The following is a 26,602-nucleotide window of genomic DNA, read 5'->3' as shown; positions in this document are numbered from 1 at the left end:
GAGAGGCAGAGTTACAGAGAGAGAGAGGGAGAGACAGAGACAGACAGAGGGTCACAATAGCCAAAACCTAACTAGACCAAAGGCAGGAGCCAGGAGTTTCATTTGGTTCTCCCATGTAAAGTGGCCCGGGGTCCAAACACTTGGGCCATCTTCTGCTACTTTTTCCAGGGGATGAGCAGGGAGCTGGATCGGAAATGGAGCAGCTGGGACATGAACCAGAATCTTTTGGGGATGCTGGTGTTGCTGGTGGTGGCTTTACCCACTATACCACAATGCCAGCCCCAAGCTGTGTAATTTTAATGTGAGATTTTTACATGTGTGAGAGAGGCCTGGTTAGGGTAAGGTCCGCACTAAACGGGCTGTGGATGAATATTTGAATCAATGAAAAGTTGAATGAATGAGTGAATCCGATGTGGTAAAGAGAAATTACCTAGAGCTGTTGTTTTTCACAAGGATTCTGTTGGTTGTCTAGTGTCTGTCCATAGCAGTGAATTGACATTGGATGATCAAATTATCACAGAAATATGACGGAAGCCCCTAGCCTCTATTAGATCAGGCCCAGGCCCAGGAGCTGTTTCAGGAGTTCCTGTATTGAGTCACTGGGCCTGGGGACTGTGCTGGGTGTTAGTGTATTCTTTTCTCTGTTACCTTCGGGAAGTTGTAAATAAATTGTCACAATACTGGAGGGAAAATTTTTTAAGGGTCACAGCTCCCCACAGTCACTATGAATGAGCAGTCCTTTAAATTACATTTATCAATAAAGAGTACTTATTTTTGAAAGTGCTATCTATACCCACTGAGAAGCTCTGCTATTTATCTACCATTTTCTAGGGAGGAGTGAAGAGAGGGAAAGCGACTCAGATACCATATTAATATCCCAAAATCTTATAATTAAATTTGTTGGAGGATTAAATCATGGTATTCTGTTTCTGTTTGAATACTAATTATTACTTGGAAAAAGTCAAAAAATGTAAACAATATAAAATACAGACTGAGGATATTTTATGAAACTTGCTATGGATTAAAAAACTTTTTTTAAAAGGAGTGCACATTATAATAAAAATAAGAAATGGGGACCAGCATTATGGCCTAGTGAGCTGAACTGCCACCTGCAACGCTGGCACCCCATATCAGAGCACCGGTTCCAGTCCCCACTGCTCTGCTTCCAATCCAGCTCCCTGATAATGTGCCTGGGAAAGCAGTAAAAGACAGCCCAGTGCTTGAATCCCTGACACACAGATGTAACTTTGGACTCCTGACTTTGACCTGGCCCAGCCCCAGCCATTGTGGCCACCTAGGAAGTGAACCAGAAATGGAAGATTCTCTTTCTCTCCCCCCTGCCCCCATCACTGTGTCTTTTTGATTTTTTTTTTAAAGATTCATTTATTTATTTGAAAGTCAGAGTTACACAGAGAAGGAGAGGCAGAGAGAGAGAGAGAGAGAGAGAGAGAGAGGTTTTCCATCTGGTGGTTCACTCCTCAATTGGCTGCAATGGCTGGAGCTGGGCTGGTCCAAAGCCAGGAGCCAGGACCCTCCTCTGGGTCTCCTACATGGGTGCAGGGCCCAAGGACTTGGGCCATCTTTCACTTCTTTCCCAGGCCATAGCAGAGAGCTGGATTGGAAGTGGAACAGCCGGAATTCAAACCAGCGCCCATATGGGATGCCGGCACTGCAGGCAGTGGCTTTACCTGCTAGCCCACAGCACTAGCCCCCACTGTGTCTTTTTTATTTAAACATACATACATAGATAAATCTTTTTAAAAATATAAATGCTGACTTATAAGGAAAAACAAAATCAAATAAGAGAATCTCAAATGAGAATTTCTATAGACTTTGTGGATACACTTCTAGTGATTTTAAAACATACAAATTTATTAAAATAGGAAATTAGTATATCAAACATTGCATTTTATCTGCTTATGTCAACTAATATACTAATAAGTGATATAATATAATTATATAAATAATCCTCTAGCTTTATGTTTTGCTATGTTAATTTATGGTAGTGAAGCCTTTATTATATCTTTATCATTCAGTAAAAATCTTCCTTAATATTAATTACTAAACAGTCATTTTTCTCACAAATGGGGTTTCAGAAGTTCTTTCCTGCTTAGTGTGCCGATTGATATTATAGAAAACAAGAAAGATTCTGTTACATTTTTTCAAGCTGGCATGGAAACATTTGTTCAAAATTTTATGCCTACGAATTATATTCATCTCTCTACAATAAATAATTTGTAATCTTGAAGAACATGTTTTGTCTAATTGGCTTTCTGGTTAATCAAGATACCCCATATCTACCACTTCTGTGTTATAAATGACAGATTTCAGGGAATCGGAGAGCAATAAGCTAAACAAATACAAATATAGTCACCCTACTGATAAAGGAGCATTTCAATATTCTTGCAGTTTCATAGGTAAGCTTGCTATCAATTATCAATTAAATTATGTTATCAATTAAAAAGTGCAGTTCTTGATTTGGCATTTTTTAAAAAAAAGATTTATGTATTTACTTGAAAGTCAGAGTTACACAGAGAGAGGGGAGAGGCAGGAGAGAGGTCTTCCATCCGATGGTTCATTCCCCAGATGGCCGCAATGTCTGGCGCTGTGCTGATCCGAAGCCAGGAGCCAGGAGCTTCTTCCGGGTCTCCCATACGAGTGCAGGGGCCCAAGGACTTGGACCATCCTCCATTGCTTTCCCAGGCCATAGCAGAGAGTCGGACTGGAAGTGGAGCAGCTGGGTCTCGAACCAGCACCCATATGGGATGCCAGTGCTTCAGGCCAGGGCGTTAACCCACTACGCCACAGCGCCAGCCCCTTGATTTGGCATTTTTAAGTTAGATTCTACTGGGGCGGTACAGTGGTGCAGCGGGTTAACGCCCTGGCCTGAAGCACTGGCATCCCACATGGGCGCCGGTTCTAGTCCCAGCTGCTCCTCTTCTGATACAGCTCTCTGCTGTGGCCTGGGATAGCAGTGGAGGATGGCCCAAGTACTTGGGCCCCTGCACCCATGTGGGAGACCTGGAGGAAGCTCCTGGCTCCTGGCTTTAGATCGGTGCAGCTCTGGCCATTGCGTCCATCTGGGGAGTGAGCCAGCAGATGGAAGACTTCTCTCTCTCTCTGTCTCTACCTCTCTGTAACTGTAATTTTCAAATAAAATAAATCTTTTAAAAAATGTTAGATTCTGCATCACAGGTGCTATTTTCCTGTTACGTAAAGCCATCCTTCCCACACTGGAGTACATGTGTGCCAAGATGAAGGGGACATGGGAAATCATGTATTCCGAAAGTCAGGACGCCTGAAAGCGGACAGTGTTTATAATGACTCTAGGACAGCAAACATAAATCAAGAATGCTCCAGGTGAACTGGGACATAAATTCACCAAGCCTATGGGGAGATGTTTCTGAACCACAAATGGGAAGCTATAAAATAATGCATTATCCTGAAACAGCAATTTTACTGGAAAAAACGTTGGTGGAGCAAAACACATTAGTATTATGCTCAGGCAGATGAAGATGTACAATTGGCTGAAAATTCTTCTGAATGGATTTAAAAATTTTTAATGTCCTTATGGGGATGTAGTTCACATGACATGCAATGCACTCATTTAACGGGTTAGTGCCAGTATTAGGGTTTTGTGTGTCTGTTCAGAGGGCTGCACAGCCATCACCACAAGCTATACTTAGGTCACTTTTGTTCCACTTACAAGAACCACAGTACTTGTTGACTATCACTCCCCATCTGGGAACTCCCCTACCCCAGGCAACAATTGATCTGTTTCCCGTCTCTATGGACATTCATATAGTCTTACAATGTATAAGCTGTATATGTCGCTTCTTTCACCTAATGTAATATTTTCAACGTTCATCGTGTTGTAGTGTTTATCAGCCCTCCTTCTTATGGACGAATAATATTCTATTATAAATACAGGCACATCATGTTTGCCCCATCATCAGTCAGTAGGCACTCCAGTGGTTTCCACTTTGGGCAGCTATAAATAATACTGCCATGAACATTTGCCACCTGAGTGTTTAATGTAAAACCTGGCACTCCCGTACTGGTTCCTCGGGCTGTGCTTTCTGGTTGCAGCAGTTCACAGTCAGGTGGTATTAAGAACCATCGGAACAGCGCGGTGCGCCGGCCGCAGCGCGCTACCGCGGCGGCCATTGGAGGGTGAACCAACGGCAAAAAGGAAGACCTTTCTCTCTGTCTCTCTCTCTCACTGTCCACTCTGCCTGTCAAAAAAAAAAAAAAAAAAAGAACCCTTGGAAAGGTTGAAAAACACTGCATAAGACGATGTCCTCGCCATCCGGACTCTGAACTGGAAACTATATTCTCCCTCTTTCTTCTCTCTCTCTCTCCCTTTCCCTCCCTCCCTCCCTCCCTCCCTCCTTTCTCCCTTTCTCCCTCCCTCCCTTCTCCCATTCTCCCTCCCTTCTTCTCTCATCATTGTTCTCTCTATACACATACAAGGGTACTTCTAAAAACTGATGGAAAATAGGATTCAAAGATAAGTTTATTTTAGTGCAAAAATTTTGAAATCATATCAACAGGGGATATTCAAATCATTAAGAAAGTTCATGGAAAATGTGTTTTATGAAAAATTAGGAATTTATTTCAAAACTCCTTGCCCCAAAATAAACATTTTTTTACCTTTTCATTTTTATTGAGAGGTACAGAGATGGAGAGAAAGGGACAAATGGAGAGCGCTCCCGTCTGCTGATTCATTCCCCAAGTACCCACAGCAGCTGGGAGTGGGCTGAGTTGAAGCTGGAAGACTGAAAGTCAATCCAGGTCTTCCACGTGGGTGGTAGACACCCAAGTGCCTCTACCTCCCAGGGTCTGCACTGGCAGAAAGCTGGAGTCAGGAGCTGGAGCCAGAACCCTCTGATGTGGGACTCGTCAGATCCCTAGCATCTTAACTACTAGGTTGAATGCTTTTCCGCAGTTTTCCCACAAACTTTTTATAGTATAATTTATTCTATTATTGGCCTTCAAATGCTGAGAAAGTCATTGATTCCTGGCCTTCTTTTTTTTTAAGATTTATTTATTTATCTGAAAGTCAGAGTTACACAGAGGAGAGGCAGAGAGAGAGAGAGAGAGAGAGAGAGAGGCTGTCCATCCACTGGTTCACTCTCCAGTTGTACACAACGGCCAGAACTGTGCCAATCCTAAGCCAGGAGCCAGGAGCTTCTTCTGGGTCTCCCATGAGGGTGCAGGGGCCCAAGGACTTGGGCCATCTTCCACTGCTTTCCCAGGCAGTAGCAGAGAGCTGGATTGGAAGTGGAGTAGCTGGGTCTCGAACCGTCACCCATATGGGATGCCGGAGCTTCAGGCCAGGGCGTTAATCAACTGCGCCACAGCACTGCCCTCCCTCCACCCCCCAGGCTTCTTTATTACCTGTGAACCAGGCAACCAGAACCAACCAGAACCAGAATGTTACCAGCAGCATACATTTGCCTTTAGTTCTCTGGCTTCTTACTTCCTCTTTAGCATAGTCATTGTTATACGTGTTGTGTTACTGTTGCCTTCTTTTAAGGTTTTTTAATCTCACTGATATGTTTATATTTAAACTGTTTCCTGTCATTTCTCTTAGAATTAACTATAAATAAAGATTTAATTTCAGGGGCTGGCGCTGTGGTGCAGCAGGCTGGCCTGAAGCACCAGCATCCCATATGGGCACCCGTTCGAGACCAGGCTGCTCCACTTCCCATCCAGCTCTCTGCTATGGCCTGGGAAAGCAGCAGAAGATGGCCCAAGCCCTTAGGCCAACTTAACATGCCATCATCCCAAAATCATTTTTATTTTTCTTATGAGTTGGCATTCACAAAATGTAAAAGTTTTTAAATGCAAAAAATTAGTTTTTAAAACAAAGTTCAGTTTTATTCTTGTGATCCTGAATGTTCACAATTCACAATCCATCTGTATTTGTATTCACACATTTATCCTTAAAAAGCAAAGTAATTAATATAAACTTTTCCTATATGATACTTACAATATCTCAAAAACAATTCCTCCTTTTTTCATATCTCTCAATCTCACCCTTTGATTAGTGACATATTCGTCAACTTTGAAGTTGTTTCTGAAGGAAGTAACTTCTTCCAGCTCACAGTTTGGGAGGTTCCAAGTACAAGATTAGGCAGCCCTATTTGTGTGGCATCTTATGAGGGTGGAAGATGGCTGCTCACATGCGGGGGGGGATCACATGGTAAGCCAGGAAGCAGAGAAGCTGAGTAGACTCAGCTCTTATAACCAACCTTTTCATGAGAACTATAGGCACCAGTTCTAGTCCCGGATGCTTCTCTTCCGATCCAGCTCTCTGCTTGGCCTGGGAAAGCAGTAAAAGATGGCCCAAGGGCTTGAACCCCTGCACCCACATGGGAGACCTGGAAGAAGCTCCTGGCTCCTGGCTTCAGATCGGCTCAGCTCCTGGGGAGTGAACCAGCGGATGAAGACCTCTCTCTGCAATTCTGTCTTTCAAATAAATAAAATAAATCTTAAGAGAGAGAGAGAGAGAACTACTTCCTGAAAGCACAGCCTACCATGATCTAACGTCCCCCACTTGTCCCACCTCCCAGACACCATAATGGGGTCAAGTTTCCTCCCTCCCAGTATCATGAACTTAATGACTTGGGACTAAACACCTGCTGGAGTTGGAAGCTATACCATATTCAAACCGTGGAATGTGACATGTTTTTAAACCCGGTTGCAATTTTACAATTTAGTGCCATCCCAACTAAACGATTGATAAATCATGAAGGTTTGTTTTTGTTCAGTTTGCTTTTCTTTTATGAATGACGTGAACCTTTTTGTATTCCTCCAAACTTGTCACATTCCTCACTTAGATATCCCTGTCTTCTGGCTGCCAGCGACAACCAAGACCATCTCACCTGGCTGCCCTCAGCTTATTTTCCTTTAGTTTTGTTTGTTTGTTTGTTTTTTAATAGGAGAGAGAGAGAGATCTTCCCTCCATTCACTGGTTTGCTCTCTGACTGCCTGCAACAGCCAAGATTGGGCCAGGCCACAGTTAGGAGTTGAGAACTTTTTTTTTTTTTAATTTATTTTTATTTTTATTTTTTTGACAGGCAGAGTGGACAGTGAGAGAGAGACAGAGAGAAAGGTCTTTCTTTTGCCTTTGGTTCACCCTCCAATGGCCGCCGCGGTAGGCGCGCTGCGGCCGGCGCACCGCGGCCAGCGCACCGCGGCCGGCGCACCGCGCTGATCCGAAGGCAGAAGCCAGGTGCTTCTCCTGGTCTCCCATGGGGTGTAGGGCCCAAGCACTTGGGCCATCCTCCACTGCACTCCCTGGCCACAGCAGAGAGCTGGCCTGGAAGAGGGGCAACCGGGACAGGATCAGTGCCCCGACCGGGACTAGAACCCGATGTGCCGGCGCCGCAAGGCAGAGGATTAGCCTAGTGAGCCGCGGCGCCGGCAGGAGTTGAGAACTTGATGTGGGTCCCCATGTGGGCCGCAGGGACCCAAGTACCCAAGCCTTCGTCTGCCACCTTCCAGGGTGCACATCAACAGGAAGTCGGAATGGGGAGTAGAGCAGGGATTCGAACTCGGTCACTCCAGGATGGGATGCAGGCCATCTCTAACAATGTAACTGCTATGCCAAGTGCCTGCCCTATTTCCTTTACTTTTAATTCCCTAAAGATTTATTCTTTGTCTTTGCCCAGGTGACTCCATTCCCTCATTGAAAGGTGACTGATGCTTTGATTAGTTGTGCATTTATTTGACTCATCCCTTTCTATTTGGATCATTGTTTCTTTCCTCTTTTCATTTTGGAGTTTCAAAATTATTCCTTTCAGGCGGGCGCCGCGGCTCAATAGGCTAATCCTCCACCTTGCGGCGCTGGCACACCAGGTTCTAGTCCCAGCTGGGGCGCTGGATTCTGTCCCGGTTGCTCCTCTTCCAGGCTAGCTCTCTGCTGTGGCCCAGGAGTGCAGTGGAGGATGGCCCAAGTGCTTGGGCCCTGCACCTGCATGGGAGACCAGGAGAAGCACCTGGCTCCTGGCTTTGGATCAGTGCGATGCGCCAGCCACAGCGCGCCGGCCGCGGTGGCCATTGGAAGGTGAACCAACAGCAAAAGGAAGACTTTTTTCTCTGTCTCTCTCTCTCTCACTGTCCACTCTGCCTGTCCAAAAAAAAAAAATTCCTTTCCATGAGCTTCTTATACTTTCCTATATCCTTGGAAACCTTCTAAGGTAATCTCTGTTCTCAGAATAAAAATGCTGTGAGCCGGCACCGCAGCTCAGTAGGCTAACCCTCCGCCTTGCGGCACCAGCACACCGGGTTCTAGTCCTGGTCGGGGCACCGATCCTGTCCCGGTTGCCCCTCCTCCAGGCCAGCTCTCTGTTGTGCCTGGGAGTGCAGTGGAGGATGGCCCAAGTGCTTGGGCCCTGCACCCCATGGGAGACCAGGAGAAGCACCTGGCTCCTGCCATCGGAACAGTGCGGTGCGCTGGCCGCAGCGCGCCTACCGCGGCAGCCATTGGAGGGTGAACCAACGGCAAAAGAAAGACCTTTCTCTCTGTCTCCCTCTACTGTCCACTCTGCCTGTCAAAAAGAAAAAAAAAAAAGAATAAAAATACTGCTAATATTGATTTCTTATTCTCGTGGTACATTCATTTTGACTTGTAACTGGCAAACTTCATTGGATTAAACCTTAAGCTTTCCTCTTATCGTGCACTGCTTGCTTAAGTCACCATCTCATTGTTTCCCATAGGTGATTGCATGTGAACAGCAGCTGGACACCACGTACGATGCTCGATGTGACACGTGGTCCCTGGGTATCACTGCCATTGAGCTGGGCGATGGGGATCCTCCACTAGCCGACCTGCATCCCATGAGAGCGCTCTTCAAAATCCCAAGGTCAGACCACCCACGGTTCTGCCTGATTCTCTTCCTCAGGCACAGCGTGGTCGCCATGCCCACCATGAAAACGTTCGTATTCATTCCAGCAGTTGCATGCCACGGAGTTTCATTCCGCTTCTTCTGAGACCCTGTATGTATTGAGCAGTAGCATTTCCCTAAGTTAGAGAACTCTGGCTGGATTATGAGTGTGTCTCCCTGTCTTGACTGGGATTGGACCTCAGAATATAACAGCTTTTCCCATTCCTTAGCTACTTGCCAGAGACTGAGAAAAACACCCTGGTACATAGTCAACGCCAGTGACTCACTTTGCCTACTAATTTAGTGGGGTTTTTGTTTGTTGGCTTTTTTTTACTACTTGCTAAGACTTCTCTATGTTCATAAACATAAGTAAGAAATATTATAATAATTGTATTTGCATAATGTATATAGTATTTATATAATTATATAAGAAATATTAAAATAAGAAAATTATAGATAAAATATATCAGTAAAGTAGTAATAATTTTAATACTCACATAGGAGTTTTTTGGATAAATTAAAATAATACACTTAGAAGAAAACCCTCTTTGGAGCTGTGACAAACTTCACTCTCCATGTAGACTTCTCGTGTGCACCAACAAGTTTTCCTCTGCTTATCCTATTAAGCTCTGTTTTGTATTTGTGGATAGCTCGTAGGTATTTCAGAAAACTAATGTTCTGAACAGATTGCCAGTCTTTATTACAGGTGTGTTATTTTCAAAGACCTGTTTTAGGGTTCTGTCTGATACCTGAATTCTAACTGATAGCACATGCGGAGCTGGGATGAAAGGGACCCAGGGCGTGGTGCCAGGGTAGATGATCAGATGGTCCAGTTTGTCACCACACTCTCCTTTGCATAAATGTTGTGGCCCTGACTCCTATGAAACACTCTCTCTCTCTCTCTCTCTCTCTCTCTCTCTCTCTCTCTGCCTCCCTCCCTTTCTCCCATCTCCATCTTTCTGCTTTTCAAATAAATCTTTAAAAAATAATGTGAGGAGGCCGGCGCTGTGGCTTAACAGGCTAATCCTCCGCCTTGCGGCGCCGGCACACTGGGTTCTAGTCCCGGTTGGGGCGCCGGATTCTATCCCGGTTGCCCCTCTTCCAGGCCAGCTCTCTGCTATGGCCCGGGAAGGCAGTGGAGGATGGCCCAAGTGCTTGGGCCCTGCACCCCATGGGAGACCAGGAGAAGCACCTGGCTCCTGCCTTCGGATCAGCGCGGTGCGCTGGCCACAGCGGCCATTGGAGGGTGAACCAACGGCAAAAAGGAAGACCTTTCTCTCTGTCTCTCTTTCACTATCCACTCTGCCTGTCAAAAATCAAATCAAATAAAATAATGTGAGGAAACAGGGAAAAAAAAGTCTGTTTTCCCTAACAACTATTGTCATTCAGTATGAATGATGAAGCACTGTGCTTTCTGAGCCATGTTAATTGGGGTTCAGACCACTATACTGACTCTGGATTATTGTTTTTGGTGATGACAGCACATACAGGAAGGACGACTCCATCAAGACATCACCCCTGGGTAACATGCAGTGGGCAAGGTCGTTATGAAACTGCATCATGTGGTTACTTCTTATGATTTCTTTTTAAAAAAAAATAGAATTATTTATTTGAAAGAGTTATAGAAAGACAGAGAGCCAGAGCCAGAGCTAGAGTGGGTGCGAGAGAGAGAGAGAGAGACAGAGACAGAGAGAAAGAGAGAGAGATCTTCCATCTGCTAGTTCAGTCCCCAAATGGCCACAATAGTCAGGACTAGGCCAGGTTGAAGCCAGGAGCCCAGAACTCCTCTTCCATATGGGTTACAGGCCCGAGCATTTTGGCTATCCTCCACTGCTTTCCCAGGTGCATTAGCAGGGAGCTGGATTGGAAGTGGTGCAGCCAGGACTCCAACAGGCACTCATATGAGATGCCAGCATCGCAGGCCAAAGGCAGCAGCTTAACCCACTATGCCACAATGCCAGCCCCATTTTTTTTTTTCTTTTCTGTACCAGTATTTCTCCACAATGGAATACTGAGGATACTAACTGTACAAATATACAGAAAAGGGAAATCTGAAGAGCTACCCAGTTATAACCATTCTGAAATCATCAAAACTTTATTGTTGTCATCAAAATAGGCCAATAAATCTCACAAAAGGAAATTTTCAGGAGGCCAAGAGATAAGGCTGTTGGAGAAAAGCATTGCTTCTTTCAATGTGCAGCTCAGCAGTCTTCAGATGGTCCTTGGAGTTGTGGGCGAGCTCCACCACGATGCAGGGCACTGGAGTAGCTGCAGCTCTGTGTCACAAGCCTGTGTGGACTGCACATTGATTTCATGATACGCTATTTAAGGAGTAGTGCAGAACTGAAGCTAAAGGATCTCCATCCTGCTAATGAAAGCAAAGAGCTGTTAGAACGAACACGAAGCTGCACGTCAGCCGATCCCGCCATCACGGCTGATCAGTGCGGCGTGATCAGAGTGACGTCAGCCTCCTTTCAAGTGAGGCTCCTTTGCATCCATCAGCGTGCCAGAAAGGAAAAGATTTGCTCAGCTTAAAATGAAGCGAATTAATAGCAAAATCTTTTAAGTGGTATTCAGAGCTTTGTAGCAAATTATGTGTTCTGGTTCCTTACTTTGTAGCACTTTATAGCCCTTGCTTCCTGCCATGGGTGCAGTGACCTAAGCATCCCAACCCCTGAAGCCATCTCCCCCCTGCTCTCAACAGCTGTCCTTGCAGATCACCTCTCTCGGCACCCACAGCATTCCCCAGGCACTCTCTGCAGGATTCTCCCCAGTACTCGTTGTTTCCATTCTGCTCAGTGTTGATGTCTTCCCTTAGAGCTTGCAAACTAAAGCAAGCTTCTTTAAGAGAGGGGAAAAAATGAACCATAGAAGGGACCTGCGATGTTGATCAGCAAGTTAAGCTAATGCTTGCAACTCCAGCTACTCTACCTGTAGTCCAGCTTCCTGTGGCCAGAAAGCAGCAGAGGATGGCCCACGCACTTGGGGCCCTGCTACACACATGGAAGACCTAGATGGAGTTCTAAGGTCTTGGCTTTAGACTGACCCAACTCCAGCCATTGTAGCCATTTGAGGAGTGAACCAGTGGATGGTAGAGCGTGCTCTCATGCTCTCTCAGATAGATAGATAGATATAGATGTATAGATATATCTTCCTCTCTCTGTACCTCTCCCTCTCAAATAAATAAATCTTTTTTTTTTTTTTTTTGGACAGGCAGAGTGGATAGTGTGAGAGAGAGAGAGACAGAGAGAAAGGTCTTCCTTTTTGCCGTTGGTTCACCCTCCAATGGCTGCTGTGGCCAGCGCACCGCGCTGATCCGAAGCCAGTAGCCAGGTGCTTCTCCTGGTCTCCCTTGCAGGTGCAGGACCCAAGGACTTGGGCCATCCTCCACTGCCTTCCCAGGCTGTAGCAGAGAGCTGGCCTGGAAGAGGGGCAACCAGGACAGAATCCGGTGCCCTGACCGGGACTAGAACCCGGTGTGCCGGCACCGCAAGGCAGAGGATTAGCCTATTGAGCCACGGCGCCAGCCAAATAAATAAATCTTTAAAAAAGAAGGAACCATTGGAAACATTGGATCATATATGAAGTGTTTTCAGAGACACAAGAACCTACCACTTTTTTTTTATAAAAAATGATTAATCACTAATTACTCATTTTTGAATTGGGAAATGATGTTGATTCTTGATTATAACTGGCAGAACCTTCGACTGCAGTAGTGCCTACATTTTTGGAGCTCAGTCTCCTAGTGTACACAATCCAACCTTGGCTCTTCTTTTTCCTAGGAATCCACCCCCAAAACTGAGGCAGCCTGAGCTGTGGTCTGCAGAATTCAATGACTTCATCAGCAAGTGAGTAAGGTGGACAAGCCACCCACTGTGACTTTGAAATACGGTTTTTACAGCAATGCCACTGCACATCTCGGACCCTTCCCATTTCCTCTCTGTTCAGCAACCCCAGAGGTGTTCATTACATTCCTTGAAAGAAGCATCCCTTGGGTCTCCCAAATATCCAGTGAATTTGTCCTTGTTCAGAGCATGGTGTCAGGGTCCCGTGTATTGACGTACCCATAGCTCTGTATCTATGCTTGCCTGTCACCCCAGGACCCGCTCCCCAGCCACCTGCCTTTTGTCAGTGTGCCATCACCATCTCCACTCGCTCAGCCATAATCTGTTTGGTCGGTTGCTTAATTTTCCATTTCTTTGCATTGTGAATACTCATCATAATGAGAACATTTTCACTGCAATTGGTGAATCAGATAATCATATCTGTAACATGCCTACGCCTTTGAAATTCAATGAACGTTTAAATGGGATGACTATTTGGCCAAGAGCTTGCCTCCGCGTGACTGAATAGCAACCGGGAATCTGCTGTTTCTAGAACATCTGTCTTCAGGCCTTCATGGTTTTTATTCTGCCTTCACCTTAAATAGATGCAGTGATGGATGCCCGACCCCTGGTTGGTCAGTCGGAGAGGGGTCAGTAGGAGGTAACTTGCCAAACTCCACAAAGGAAACGCGACTCTCCCAGGCGATTTGAGAAACGTTGCTAGCTGTGTCTTAAATGGAATACAGCTCTGAGCACGTGCTTAGAGATGTTGTCAGGTGGAAGTGTAGGCGTGAACAACCATCAAGCCTCCTTGTGTTCTCGCAGACTCTTGTTGGAAGATGCTGGAGATTCTAACAGATGTGGCCCCTTCCACATCCACCAGTGGATGGAAGATCTCTCTCTTTGTCTTCCCCTCTGTCTCTGTCTCTCTGACTTTCAAATAAATAAATCTTAAAAAAAAAAAGAAAGAAAAATATCAAATCTGTTCAAATCCTCCTCCTGAAATGTTGATTCAGGTGCAGTCTCTGGCCTTATCCTTTCTTGTGAATATTTTCTGGGTTAAACCTGTAAAGAAGTGCATTTTGCATTAATCCATCCTTAAAAAACACCTGACTTGAGTTTAAGCATCCTCGGTGGACTTGGTCTTGTCACATGACTTAGCAGTTTTCTCAGACAGAAATAGATCAACTGAGAAGCCTTTGAAAGGATTCCTGAAGGGAAGGAAAAAGTTTGAATGATTTTAAATAAGCATAGACACTGGAAGGACTTCCTTGTCACTTGTCTGCCTGCTGACTTCCAGCTGACGGTGGAGACCATGTGTAGTTACCCTTGTGCACTAATAATAGCCACTGGGAGACTGGGAGGTGATGTGTAGTCAGCGTTGTGGCCGTATCATCCCTCACGGATGTGTGCACCTTCACAAGCAGGTGTTTCCTCATGGATTGCGGTTGGGTAATTTCTGAGGTGTGCCTGGGCTGACCACTTGTGAGGAGCGTCACTCTCCCGTGTTAGTGTTTCAGGAGGGTGAATAATAGTTGAAAAACTCTAAGTTATTTAATAATCATGTGTTCATTTTTGCCAGTGCAGGTGCTTGACTAAAGACTATGAAAAGCGTCCAACAGTATCAGATCTCTTGCAGCATAAATTCATTACTCAAATCGAAGGCCAAGATGTCGTGCTACAAAAACAGCTCATGGAATTCATTGACACTCATCACCGTGTGGGAGGCACAGAAAAGGCCAGGTAATCAGATACTATCTTGACCTCAAAAGTCCAAAGGTCTTCTGAAGACCCTAAAGAGCTTTACAATACCATAGTTGTGTCAGTCAAAAAGTAAATAAAAATAACACATGGAAGTGGCCTGGTTGGGAGTGAGAGGTGATGGAACACTTGCATGCGGAGTGTCCCATGCGTGTGGCTTTCTGAAATTGGTAGAACTCTTGGCAGCATATCTTCAGCAACTCCATCAGAACGGTGAAAGTATTATTCTTCAATAGACGATGAGCACTGGTGTATGTTTTCTTATATATTTTGCTGGCCTGTAAAAGTACAGATGTCAGATTTGGGATTTTGGCAGTATGACTTGTGTCATTTCCCCTGAAGAAAATGTGTTTTTAAATTAGCTTTAATCTCTTTATACTTACAATTTGGATTTTGATAGTATATATGTTTATTGTAGGAAATTGTAGAAGATAAAGACAAGTACACAAACAAAATTTAACAGATAGAACATTTTAATCTATAACTTATATCTTTGTGGTTTGGACATATATTTTAAGAAAGAAATCAAAATAATATTTATATGTGTTCTGGAGCCTTTTTTCTTTCATTGGTTAGTGAATATCCATGTCAGTAATTATCCTTCTGCCACAGATTTGGTAATGGCTACACAGTATTCCCCTGCCTGACCAGTCAATGCTGCATTTAAATAATCTTCTATTATTAGACATTTAGATTGTTCCCAGTTGTTTTTACGCTTAACATATAGCACTGTAATGAGCAGAGTTGTACACAAATCTTTATAGTTTCCTTAAGATAGATTCATATAGATAGTATTGCTAAATCAAAAACTAGTGTTTTGTAATTTAAATTCACTCTTAAGAATCCTATTAGCTTCCTATCAAGAGTATATCACTGTTAGGAATTGGGAGAAGTGAATAGAAAATAGGACAGGGATTATTTGAATTCCTGTTGTAGGTTTACATATTGAATCTTTTTTTTGGTGCATATTAACGCCTGGACACTGTAATGGACTTTCTTTTCTCACATGATTTTATAGTAACTCTTAGAAAAACGTTTTCTGACAGCTCATTTTCACAGCAGAGAACTGACATTTGCAGAGCTTCATTGACTTGTGCAAGGTTGCACAGGTACTGAAGGACTTAGCAGGGACTCAAACCCTAAACCCAAAGCCCGAGCTTTATGCACATGGGGGACTCACCTAAGACTGTGGAGGCTCTTCAGACACCTATGATAACATGTCACTTACATGGGTTTCCTGCCTTGAGCAGAAGCAGAACTTACACACCTTCCGTGAGAAAAAATGAGATCTCTGTGCGAGAAAACGAAGGAAACATAGTGAGCAGCGGTCATAGGCTCACCCCATCCACATAGTGAGGAGCGGTCATAGGCTCACCCCCATCCAGAGGAGTGGTCATAGGCTCACCCCCATCCTCATAGTGAGGAGCGGTCATAGGCTCACCCCATCCGCATAGTGAGGAGCGGTCCTAGGCTCACCCCATCCTCACAGTGAGGAGCAGTCCTAGGCTCACCCCCATCCTCATAGTGAGGAGTGGTCATAGGCTCACCCATCCTCATAGTGAGGAGCGGTCCTAGGCTCACCCCCATCCACATAGTGAGGAGCGGTCATAGGCTCACCCCATCCTCATAGTGAGGAGCGGTCATAGGCTCACCCCATCCTCATAGTGAGGAGCGGTCATAGGCTCACCCCATCCTCATAGTGAGGAACGGTCATAGGCTCACCCCATCCTCATAGTGAGGAGCGGTCATAGGCTCACCCCCATCCAGAGGAGTGGTCATAGGCTCACCCCATCCTCATAGTGAGGAGTGGTCCTAGGCTCACCCCCATCCTCATAGTGAGGAGTGGTCATAGGCTCACCCCATCCTCATAGTGAGGAGTGGTCCTAGGCTCACCCCATCCTCATAGTGAGGAGCGGTCCTAGGCTCACCCCCATCCACATAGTGAGGAGCGGTCATAGGCTCACCCCCATCCTCATAGTGAGGAGCGGTCCTAGGCTCACCCCCATCCGCATAGTGAGGAGCGGTCCTAGGCTCACCCCCATCCTCATAGTGAGGAGCGGTCATAGGCTCACCCCATCCTCATAGTGAGGAGCGGTCCTAGGCTCACCCCCATCCTCATAGTGAGGAGCGGTCATAGGCTCACCCCCATCCTCATAGTGAGGAGCGGTCCTAGGCTCACCCCATCCTCATAGTGAGGAGCGGTCCTAGGCTCACCCCCATCCACATAGTGAGGAGCGGTCCTAGGCTCACCCCCATCCTCATAGTGAGGAGCGGTCCTAGGCTCACCCCCATCCACATAGTGAGGAGCGGTCCTAGGCTCACCCCCATCCTCATAGTGAGGAGCGGTCATAGGCTCACCCCATCCTCATAGTGAGGAGCGGTCCTAGGCTCACCCCCATCCTCATAGTGAGGAGCGGTCATAGGCTCACCCCCATCCTCATAGTGAGGAGCGGTCCTAGGCTCACCCCATCCTCATAGTGAGGAGTGGTCCTAGGCTCACCCCCATCCTCATAGTGAGGAGCGGTCATAGGCTCACCCCATCCTCATAGTGAGGAGCGGTCATAGGCTCACCCCATCCTCATAGTGAGGAGCGGTCATAGGCTCACCCCCATCCGCATAGTGAGGAGCGGTCCTAGGCTCATCCCCATCCTCATAGTGAGGAGCGGTCATAGGCTCACCCCCATCCTCATAGTGAGGAGCGGTCCTAGGCTCACCCCCATCCTCATAGTGAGGAGCGGTCATAGGCTCACCCCCATCCGCATAGTGAGGAGCGGTCCTAGGCTCACCCCCATCCTCATAGTGAGGAGCGGTCCTAGGCTCACCCCATCCTCATAGTGAGGAGTGGTCCTAGGCTCACCCCCATCCTCATAGTGAGGAGCGGTCATAGGCTCACCCCATCCTCATAGTGAGGAGCGGTCATAGGCTCACCCCATCCTCATAGTGAGGAGTGGTCATAGGCTCACCCCCATCCGCATAGTGAGGAGCGGTCCTAGGCTCATCCCCATCCTCATAGTGAGGAGCGGTCATAGGCTCACCCCCATCCTCATAGTGAGGAGCGGTCCTAGGCTCACCCCCATCCTCATAGTGAGGAGTGGTCATAGGCTCACCCCCATCCGCATAGTGAGGAGCGGTCCTAGGCTCACCCCATCCTCATAGTGAGGAGCGGTCCTAGGCTCACCCCATCCTCATAGTGAGGAGCGGTCATAGGCTCACCCCATCCTCATAGTGAGGAGCGGTCATAGGCTCACCCCCATCCCCATAGTGAGGAGCGGTCATAGGCTCACCCCCATCCTCATAGTGAGGAGCGGTCATAGGCTCACCCCATCCTCATAGTGAGGAGCGGTCCTAGGCTCACCCCATCCTCATAGTGAGGAGTGGTCCTAGGCTCACCCCCATCCGCATAGTGAGGAGCGGTCCTAGGCTCACCCCCATCCTCATAGTGAGGAGCGGTCATAGGCTCACCCCCATCCTCATAGTGAGGAGCGGTCCTAGGCTCACCCCATCCTCATAGTGAGGAGTGGTCCTAGGCTCACCCCCATCCTCATAGTGAGGAGTGGTCATAGGCTCACCCCATCCTCATAGTGAGGAGTGGTCCTAGGCTCACCCCCATCCTCATAGTGAGGAGCGGTCCTAGGCTCACCCCATCCTCATAGTGAGGAGCGGTTTGGCTCACCCCCATCCGCATAGTGAGGAGCGGTCATAGGCTCACCCCCATGCAGAGGAGTGGTCATAGGCTCACCCCCATCCGCATAGTGAGGAGTGGTCATAGGCTCACCCCCATCTGCATGTTGATCTTCAGTGAATGCAGTTGCATGGTCTGCCAAACTCCATCCTTCCTGAAACAGACTAGAGTCATGCAGGCAAAATAAGCAAAAACTGAGATGTCTTTACATTGTGTAGGGGATCTGAGATTTTGCCCTACTGTAAGTTGACACGTTGGCCTTCTAGTTTAATGAATACCTGCAGAAGACATAAGACTCCCGGCTCAGGGACAAAGGACTTTATTACTCACAGCTAAACTGACAGCATGAGTGCCATGTTCACATTGGTTGTCCCTGCCCCTAAGACCTAGAGATGGTGTGGAGTGGCCTAGATGGGTGGAGTATGCACAGTGGGCTTGCCTCATGGCTGGAGAGCCCTGAGCTTAGGAAACTAGTCTTCTGAAAGAAATGCTATCAAACTTGTCCAAAGTTTGCCCTGGAGATGTGTGTGTGTGTGTGTGTGTGTCAGGAGAGACAGAGAACACATACATACACACACAGAGAGACAGAGAGACAGAGAGAGAGAGCACTCCCATCTACTGATGCATCCCCCAAATCCTACAGTGGCTGGAGCTGGGCTACACTAAAGCAGAGAGTCAGCTCTGTGTCAGCAGGTACCCAATCACTTGGGTCATTATCTCTTCCTGCGTTGGCAGGAAGCTGGAGTTGAGGCTGGAGCTGGATGCTGAACTCGGGTACTCTAATGTGGAACATCAGCATCTTAACTGCTAGGGTAAACTCCTGCCCGAAGAGAGGTTATCTTTACCATCCAGAACAGCAAATAAAACTACCATCTATCCTGGAGAGAGACAGTATTTTTTAACTTGCAAGACTATTGGCTGCACACATATCGTGGAAAATATCATCAAGAACAACATCTAATACAAGAGCTACAGAAACATGAGAAACCCAGAGAGAACTGTCTCCCAACAGTCAAACATTATAAGAAGTCTGATGAACTACACAGATTTATACTCTGCATTTGGTGCTGCTAGTTCTAATGACCAATGTTTAAAGAGGCAGGTGTTAGGCACAGTAGTTAGGCATGGTGCATCCATAGTATTGGAGGGCCTGGGTTCAAGTCCTTACTCTGTTTCCAGTCCAGCTTCCTGCTAATGTTTAGCCTGTGAGACAGCTCAGGAATTTCAGGTCCTGCTGGTGTGGGCTGGGTTGGGCCTAAATTAATATTCCGGGCTCCTTTTGCTTAGATGAGAGTTCTAAGTACAGGCGCTAACATGGCATGCAGCATAATGAGGTTTATTTACAAAGTGAGAAGAATATGCAAGCACATGAGAGCTTCATTTAGGGAGAGTGGGCCAGGAAAGGTCAAAAGGGGGAATTTCATACCCTGCTTTGCCTGTCCTGGGTCCATGAGGTGGAAAAGAGAGAAAGAGAGCGCCCTCCTCTTATGAGCTTGGAAAAGGGGAGTGGTTACATGGTACTGCCCCCAGGTCCCAGGGGAGGGAAGCTGCATTTTGGGGAGGGGCCCTCTGATTGATGCTAGGACTGCGTGGGGGTGGGATAGGTGTGGCCTCCAGCTCATGAACTTAATCCCTCCGACTTTTCCCATCTCACTGCTATCTGATGGAAAATCTCTCTCTTCTCACTGTCTGTGTGTATCCATCTGTCTCTCTGTCTTTCATATAAACAAAAATAAGTAAATAAATTTTAAAAGATTATAGAAAACTACTATATATTAGACACTGACTTAGATTCAATACTTTTGATTTTGGAGTTGTGATGTATATTCTTGTTTATCCTGTTAAAAATTCAGAATATGCGTCCATACAAGAACAAATTTCCTTACTCAATTATGGGAAATTTGCAGTCATTTTTCTTTTAGATATTGATCTTCTTATTCTTTTAATTTTTTTCTCCTGAGTGGCAAATGTTGGAACTTCCTACTTTAGCTTGCGTGTCTTGTAAATCCTCTTTCCCGTTTGTCACCCATTTATCAATCTCTGCTACGTTCTGGGTAAATTCTTCAGATTTGTTTCCTATGCACTAATTCTCTCATGGAACTGGACCTCGTCTAGAAGTCACCATATATACTGATGTTTATGCTAATTCTAGATCAATGTCTAGAATTTCTTATAGCTCTTTTTAATCAAGTATTATTTATTCATATCTTATAAGGTATTCATGTATCACATAAAGTCCCACATCTAATAAGGAATTGACAGCTTGAACCAGGGACTTTGAACACTGAGTAACTGGTTGGGCAACATTTTAGTTTGTTTTTCGTTTGTGAATCCTTTGAAATATGTTGCAAAGTTGTCTTATGTTCTGGCCTGAAAACTATATTCTGGGACAGGAAGACTAATTGCAACAGAACCACAAACACAGCCAGTATTTCTGGCCTAAGAAACAACTGTATTTGTGTGACTGAGTCCTTATAGATATTCATATCATGTAAGGCACAAATAAAGAATAAATGGCTAAAAAGAGTTGAAACAACGAGAAATTCCAGATATGAAAATGGAGATGTTGATACGGAATTGGCATACAGATCAATATACAGCTGACATTTTGTATCTGGTTATTCATATCTGACTATTCATGAATGGCTGATTTCTTTTTTATAATGTAACTCCATTCTTTTTCTCTTTGACCTTAAAGATTTTTTAATGGGTACTTTCAGATTTGCATTTCAATAAGAGTGACTTGTCCTGATCATTGAGCTCATTCTTTTACTTAATATATGATTTGCTTCTGTAGATTAGCATTTTATCTGCTGTCTCCTATCCTGAAAGAGGAGGCTTCTGTTTTGTTTTCCCTTTCCTTCTGTGTTCTCTTTCACTTTGGGTGTTTTGCCCTGACCGTAGTCTGACTTATAGATTCCCCGGTCCAGAGTGCTTCTGCCTACCATGATTTGAAGGATATTGAGGACCCAGGCCCTGAGCTGGTGGGAAGTGGACTCTGGGTCTGTGGTCCATCTTGGAGTCTCAAGCACTTGACTCCATACCCAAGGAAGCAGGTGCAGGTGTTTTCCAGTCTTTCCAGATGAGGCATCCCACACATCCAGTCCCGTTCTTCCCACCACGCCTGGGTCATGGCCTTCCTTGTGTGTGGGGCGATTTCATTCCTTTACCCTCCAGTCCTCTCCTGCCCGTTTCTGGTCCTGAACGTGGAGTCAGCTTGCAGTTTCTGCCCTCTGACCCAATGTGTCTGCTCTGTTAGGTCCACTGTTATGCTCATCTTGTTGTAGGAAACAAGTTTGTATTTTTAATCCTATTTTTAAAAATTAAAAAGTTTTATTTCCCATGAGTTAAAGAAGAGTTTAAAGCATTAACTACCACACTCCCTTGACCACAGGTCTTAGACCAGGGTCAAAGGAAGGGGGACAATTTTCCTGCCCTTGGCATGCATAGACTCATCTCACACTGTTGAGATGGACTCAGACAAAAGAAGAGACTCAGCTATGTCCCTGGCAGCACACTGGGCAAAGACATTTTTTTTTCTTTTAAAAGTTATTTATTTGTTTGAAAGGCAGAGTTACAGAGAGACAGAGGGGCAGAGAGAGAGAGAAAAAAGTCTTCCATCTGCTGGTTCACTCCCCAAATGGCCACAACAGCCAGAGCTGGCCTGATCTGAAGCCAGGAGCCAGGAGCTTTTCTGGGTCTCCCACACAGGTGCAGGGGCCCAAGCACTTAGGCCATTTTCCACCTCTTTCCCAGGCCATAGCAGAGAGCTGAATTGGAAGTGGAGCAGTTGGGACTCGAACCAGTGTCCATATGGGATGCTGGCATTGCAGGCAATGATTTTACCCACTACACCACAGCGCTGGCCCTCAAAGTCATCTTCTTGAAGATCATGCAAAGCTCTTTGATTTGTCACAGTTCTTGACAATGGAAAATTGATTAAAAAAAATCTTATAGTACTAAGTCAACATTGCTAAATGAAAGCTGAGATTGTTCAGTACATGGTAATAACCTTCAGAGTTGAATTGAAATATGTTCCTGGTGGGATGATTTTTTTAAAAATTAATGTTCAGCTATAAAGAAAATTTTCCTTTTGTAAAAAAGAGATTTACTTTATTTATTTGAAAGGCAGAGAGAGGGAGAGAGAGAGAAAGAGAGAGAGGTTGATTTTCCATCTGCATGTTCACTCCCATAATAACCACTACAGCTGGGCCTAGACCAGGCTGAAGCCAAAATCCAGGAACTCTGTACTGGTCTCCTATGTGAGTGGCAGGGACCCAAGTAATTGTCTTCCCAGGTACAATAGCAAGAAGCTGGATCAGAGGTGGAGCAGCCCAGGACACAGACAGGCATTCTGATATGGGATGCCATTGTCAAAGGCGGGTTCTCAGGAGTGAGGATGCGTGTAGGCGCAACACCTGCCTCCATGGTGCACTCCCGAAACCATGGGAACGCATTTTTGCAGGAGTTAAATTGACTGTGTAGGAGTGCAGACTGAATCAGAAGACTTGAATTATAAAATATTTTAAAAGAACAGTTCTACTTTTTGATTCTAGTATTTTAAAATATTCAATTATCTAGTTTAATGAGAATAGATACAAGTCATTTGTAATTGAAATGAACTGTTCAGCATTCTTGACTAGAACAGTTCAAGCCAATGTAAAAAGAAAAGCAATTGAATGAAAAATAGGAGATGGCTCAGAGGACAGAGAGTCAGGCAGAAGGCCAGGCTTGGGCGTGAAGCAAAGGGAGCTGGGCGTGTCCACATCCAGGTCGTCCGTGAGAGCAGCTGGCTCAGAGACGCCCTCGATGCCATCCACCTGCCCCTGACTTTTCCCCGGCAGCACTGGTTTCTTGAATGCCACACAAAACTCAAAATAGTTGCAAGCTAACTTCGAGCTTTGTGTCACTCCCTGCCTGGGCCACCTGATTTTCACTTCCACACTGCAGGGGAAGTCACGTGGTGAGAAACACCTGCCCCCACCTCTTTCCAGTCCTAGGGAGAGGCAGAGCTCCATGCCGCAACCAGCCTGGGATTGCTCCCCATGTCAGCAGCGTCTTGTGAGCCGCTGAAGCAGTGGATGGAGCCCATCACAGGGAGTATTTAAACAGGTTCTTGAATGTTTGCCCAAAACCTATTTTTAAGCCATAATTTGCATGCCCTGTAAACAAAGAAAAAGCCTATCCCAAATTAAAATTTCTTTCGGTTGAAGCTGTATTGTTGGCATGTTACCATTTTAAATTTCTTTGTGTTTCTATACAAAACAAAATAGCTTTGAATATTTTACTTGACCTCAATATATGCTGATGGTGATTAACTTCGCTGTATATCAGTTGTTTTGCACATAATTACATAGACAAAAAGGGAATGCTTAGAAGGTTTGGTAACACAAATATAGTTTTCCTTAGACCAAAAGTGTGCCGGCTGCGCTTGTGGCTCTTTTAGAATCAGCCTTCCTGTCGCAGAGTATAAGACAATTTTAGACATATCTCAAAGGATTCACAAATGAAAGACAAACTAAAATGTTATCCAACCATTCTGTGTTCGAAGCGCCTGATTTGAACTGTCAGTTCTTTATTAGGTATGAGACGTTATGTGATGTAAATTTGCTCAAATAGGGCCTTGGTTTAACAAAACTGAACAAAGGAAAGAGAAAGCAGGAAAATCAATAGGAAGTAATAATAGGGTTCTTTCAACGCAATACAATGCATGACGCCCTTGTACTTTTATTTTCTGGGCAAGACAATTTTTTTCCTAATGGTTGCGACTCTAGCATGGTGAGAATTACTCACATTATAGAACGTTTGCCCCTTTTTCTTAACATATGAGACTTACAAATGCACCCCGGCTGCTTTACAAACAGCCATCTTTGCAGTTCCTGGCTCTGCCCGAGTGTCGCAAAGAAACTTCAGAGTCACCATTTCTGCCGTGGTTTAGAGGCGATTTGAGTCCTTACTCATGCAGACATTTGAATCTCACAGTCATAAATTAATGGTAAAGAGGTGAAAACGTATGGAATTTAACATGCGGTGTAGTCTAGAGGGAGGTCCTTAGGTCACTGGGATGTGCTCTCAGAGGGCAGCCCTCATGAGAGAGTTGTTGTAAAAGCCAAGTTGGGCCCCTCCCTCCCTCTCTCTCTCTCTCTCTCTCCCTGCCCCCCCCCCTTCCTGTCTTGCTATGTAACCCTGTACACACACACTGCCATCATGGCTCTATCAGTGAATGACACAGCTACTTGCTATCACCAGGTCTAGGAGCTAGTCTAGAGAAAACACAAAAGATGTAAAGAGAACTCTCATTATTGACAAAGGCTGATGAAGGATAGTGAGTGTTGAAAGAATGTTGGATTTTCCCCATGCCAGGCATAGACCTAATAAACTGTGATAGACAAGGTAGGTTTGTGGCTGGTGTTTGAATATTCTGGGATGAAGAACCTATTGAGAAGTATCTGTTTCTATGTTTTGTGGGTTTTTTTTTTTTTAAGATATATTTATTTATTTGAATGACAGAGTTAGAGAGAGAGAGAGTGAGGGAGAGGTCACAAAGAGAGAGAGAGAGATCTTCTCTCCACTGGTTCACTCCCCCAAATGGCCACAATAGCCAGAGCTGGGCCAATCCCATGCCAGGAGCCAGGAGCTTCTTCTGGGTCTCCCATGTGGTGCCAGAGTACAAACACTTGGGTCATCTTCCACTGCTTTCCCAGGTGCATTAGCAGGGAGCTGTATCAGAAGTGGAGCAGCTGGGACTCGAACTGGCACCCATATGGGATGCCAGTGCTATAGGCAGCAGCTTTGGTCACTACACCACAGCACCAGCCCCAGCTCTGTGGGTTTTAAAAAAAAATTATTTGGAGTGTATATGTGAATTCGTGCATGTGCTCATATGGTAAGTAAGATTTTATTCTAGAAGATTCCAATCTATTCTTAGCTAAAATAAAAATTAAGAGTACTCATGGTACCAGAAGCAGGGGCAGGGCTGCTCGCCTCCCAGGAGAAGGCAAGAGTTTTGACACAGGGAAATCAGGTTTATTCAAGAGGCTGGCAACCTGAGGAGAGGGTGGGCTGTCCTGTCATGAACACTCTCTCCAATTTTCAGGCTTGCAGGAGAGCTGTTGAAGGGAGCAGAAAGAGGAGGTACAGAGAGGTCAGGAGCAAAGCGTCAAAAAACAGGGCCAGCTGCGTGCTGGCCACCAGCCAGGCAGCAAGAAGCAGTGCTTGTTTTCAGCTTGCAGCCCTAAATCCAGTCCTCAGGACATGCTGACTGGAGCCCGATTACCTTTGCAACCTCAGCCAGCTTTCACAAGCCCGGTTTCTGCCATCCTCAAGCAGGCCTCGTTTACCTGTTTAGTTAGACATCAGTCTTACCTGTTAAGTTAGCCGTCAGTCTGATTAGAGTCGCACAGTCAGCATTAGTTTTGACAAGCAAAATGGAGTTATGTAAGCCATGGCTACACTAGAAAGAAAGATCTCCTGAGGGCTCGTGCCGGTGGCTGCCTCTGTGCGCGATGGAGAACTCAGGGACCAATACACAAATCGGAGGGGAGCGGATACAGAAAGCACCCCTCTGGGACCACGATGTTAGGAAAAATCAATGATAACGTATCCTTTCCCCGGAAATGTTTCCTTGTGCCTGTCTTCACCATGTCCCCTCTGGAAAAGTTCCCAGAATGAGAGCTAAATAGCTTTTAAGGACGGCCTCCAGGAATTTGGAAAGGAGTAGGCAGTAAGTGCTCCCTGGAGAAGGCCGCACGAGTACCTCTGCTGCGGAGTAGCCCTAACGGGATCCAAATAAGAAGAGCAAGTGGCTGATGTGCAGAAACACCAAAGAAATGTAAGAGTGGCTTTCACGGATGCTGCACAAGGAAGCAGAGTGAGGAACCATCGCATTGGCACAGTCTGCCATCTGTGTTGACCGACAGTTCTGGGCAGAACGAGGAGCAAGAGGGGAGACGCTGCCCAGGATTGTGTTGTGCGGCCGGGGCCAGCACTCACTATCCTAACACCTGCTTCACTCCTGTGTTTATCATGCCACTGCCTTCTTTCTTTACTGAAAAAAATTCTTTTCATTTTATAAAAAAAAAAAAAATATGAACAGAGATCTGCTACCTGCTTGTTCACTCCCTTGAATGCCTGAAACAACCAGGGCTGGATAAGACCAAAGCTAGGAGCCTGAGATTCCATCTGGTTCTGCCATATGGGTAGCAGGGACCCAAGTACTTGAACCATTACTGCTGCCTTTACCAGGAGATGGACTCAGCAGCAGAGCCAGGTCCCAAACCCCAGCACTCTCACGTGGGATGCAGGCATCCCATGCAGCATCTTACCTGCCACACCGAACCCCTGCTCCTTCTTGTTTCTCTGAAGAATAACCATGCAATCGCACATTGTTATTGCTGGAAGGGAATGTTTAATATGGTTCTGGATTTTAGAGATCAGAAAAC

At 45.8% G+C, this 26,602-nt stretch overlaps 1 protein-coding gene across 1 annotated transcript in view; it reads left to right on the top strand.

The window, feature by feature from the left end:
• The window catches only part of MYO3A (myosin IIIA), a 216,805-nt gene that overhangs the window by 63,903 nt on the left and 126,300 nt on the right, over positions 1 to 26,602 (top strand). Inside the window, exons 6-8 of the mRNA XM_062211468.1 lie at positions 8,728 to 8,873; positions 12,677 to 12,742; positions 14,306 to 14,461. Coding sequence (XP_062067452.1) covers positions 8,728 to 8,873; positions 12,677 to 12,742; positions 14,306 to 14,461 — 368 coding nt within the window. The remainder of the gene's footprint in view (positions 1 to 8,727; positions 8,874 to 12,676; positions 12,743 to 14,305; positions 14,462 to 26,602) is intronic.

The sequence above is a fragment of the Lepus europaeus genome, chromosome 14 (assembly GCF_033115175.1).
Source record: "Lepus europaeus isolate LE1 chromosome 14, mLepTim1.pri, whole genome shotgun sequence".
Taxonomy (NCBI): domain Eukaryota; kingdom Metazoa; phylum Chordata; class Mammalia; order Lagomorpha; family Leporidae; genus Lepus; species Lepus europaeus.
The sequence above is the reverse complement of the archived record's forward strand: the minus strand, read 5'-3'. Positions and strand labels throughout refer to the sequence as shown.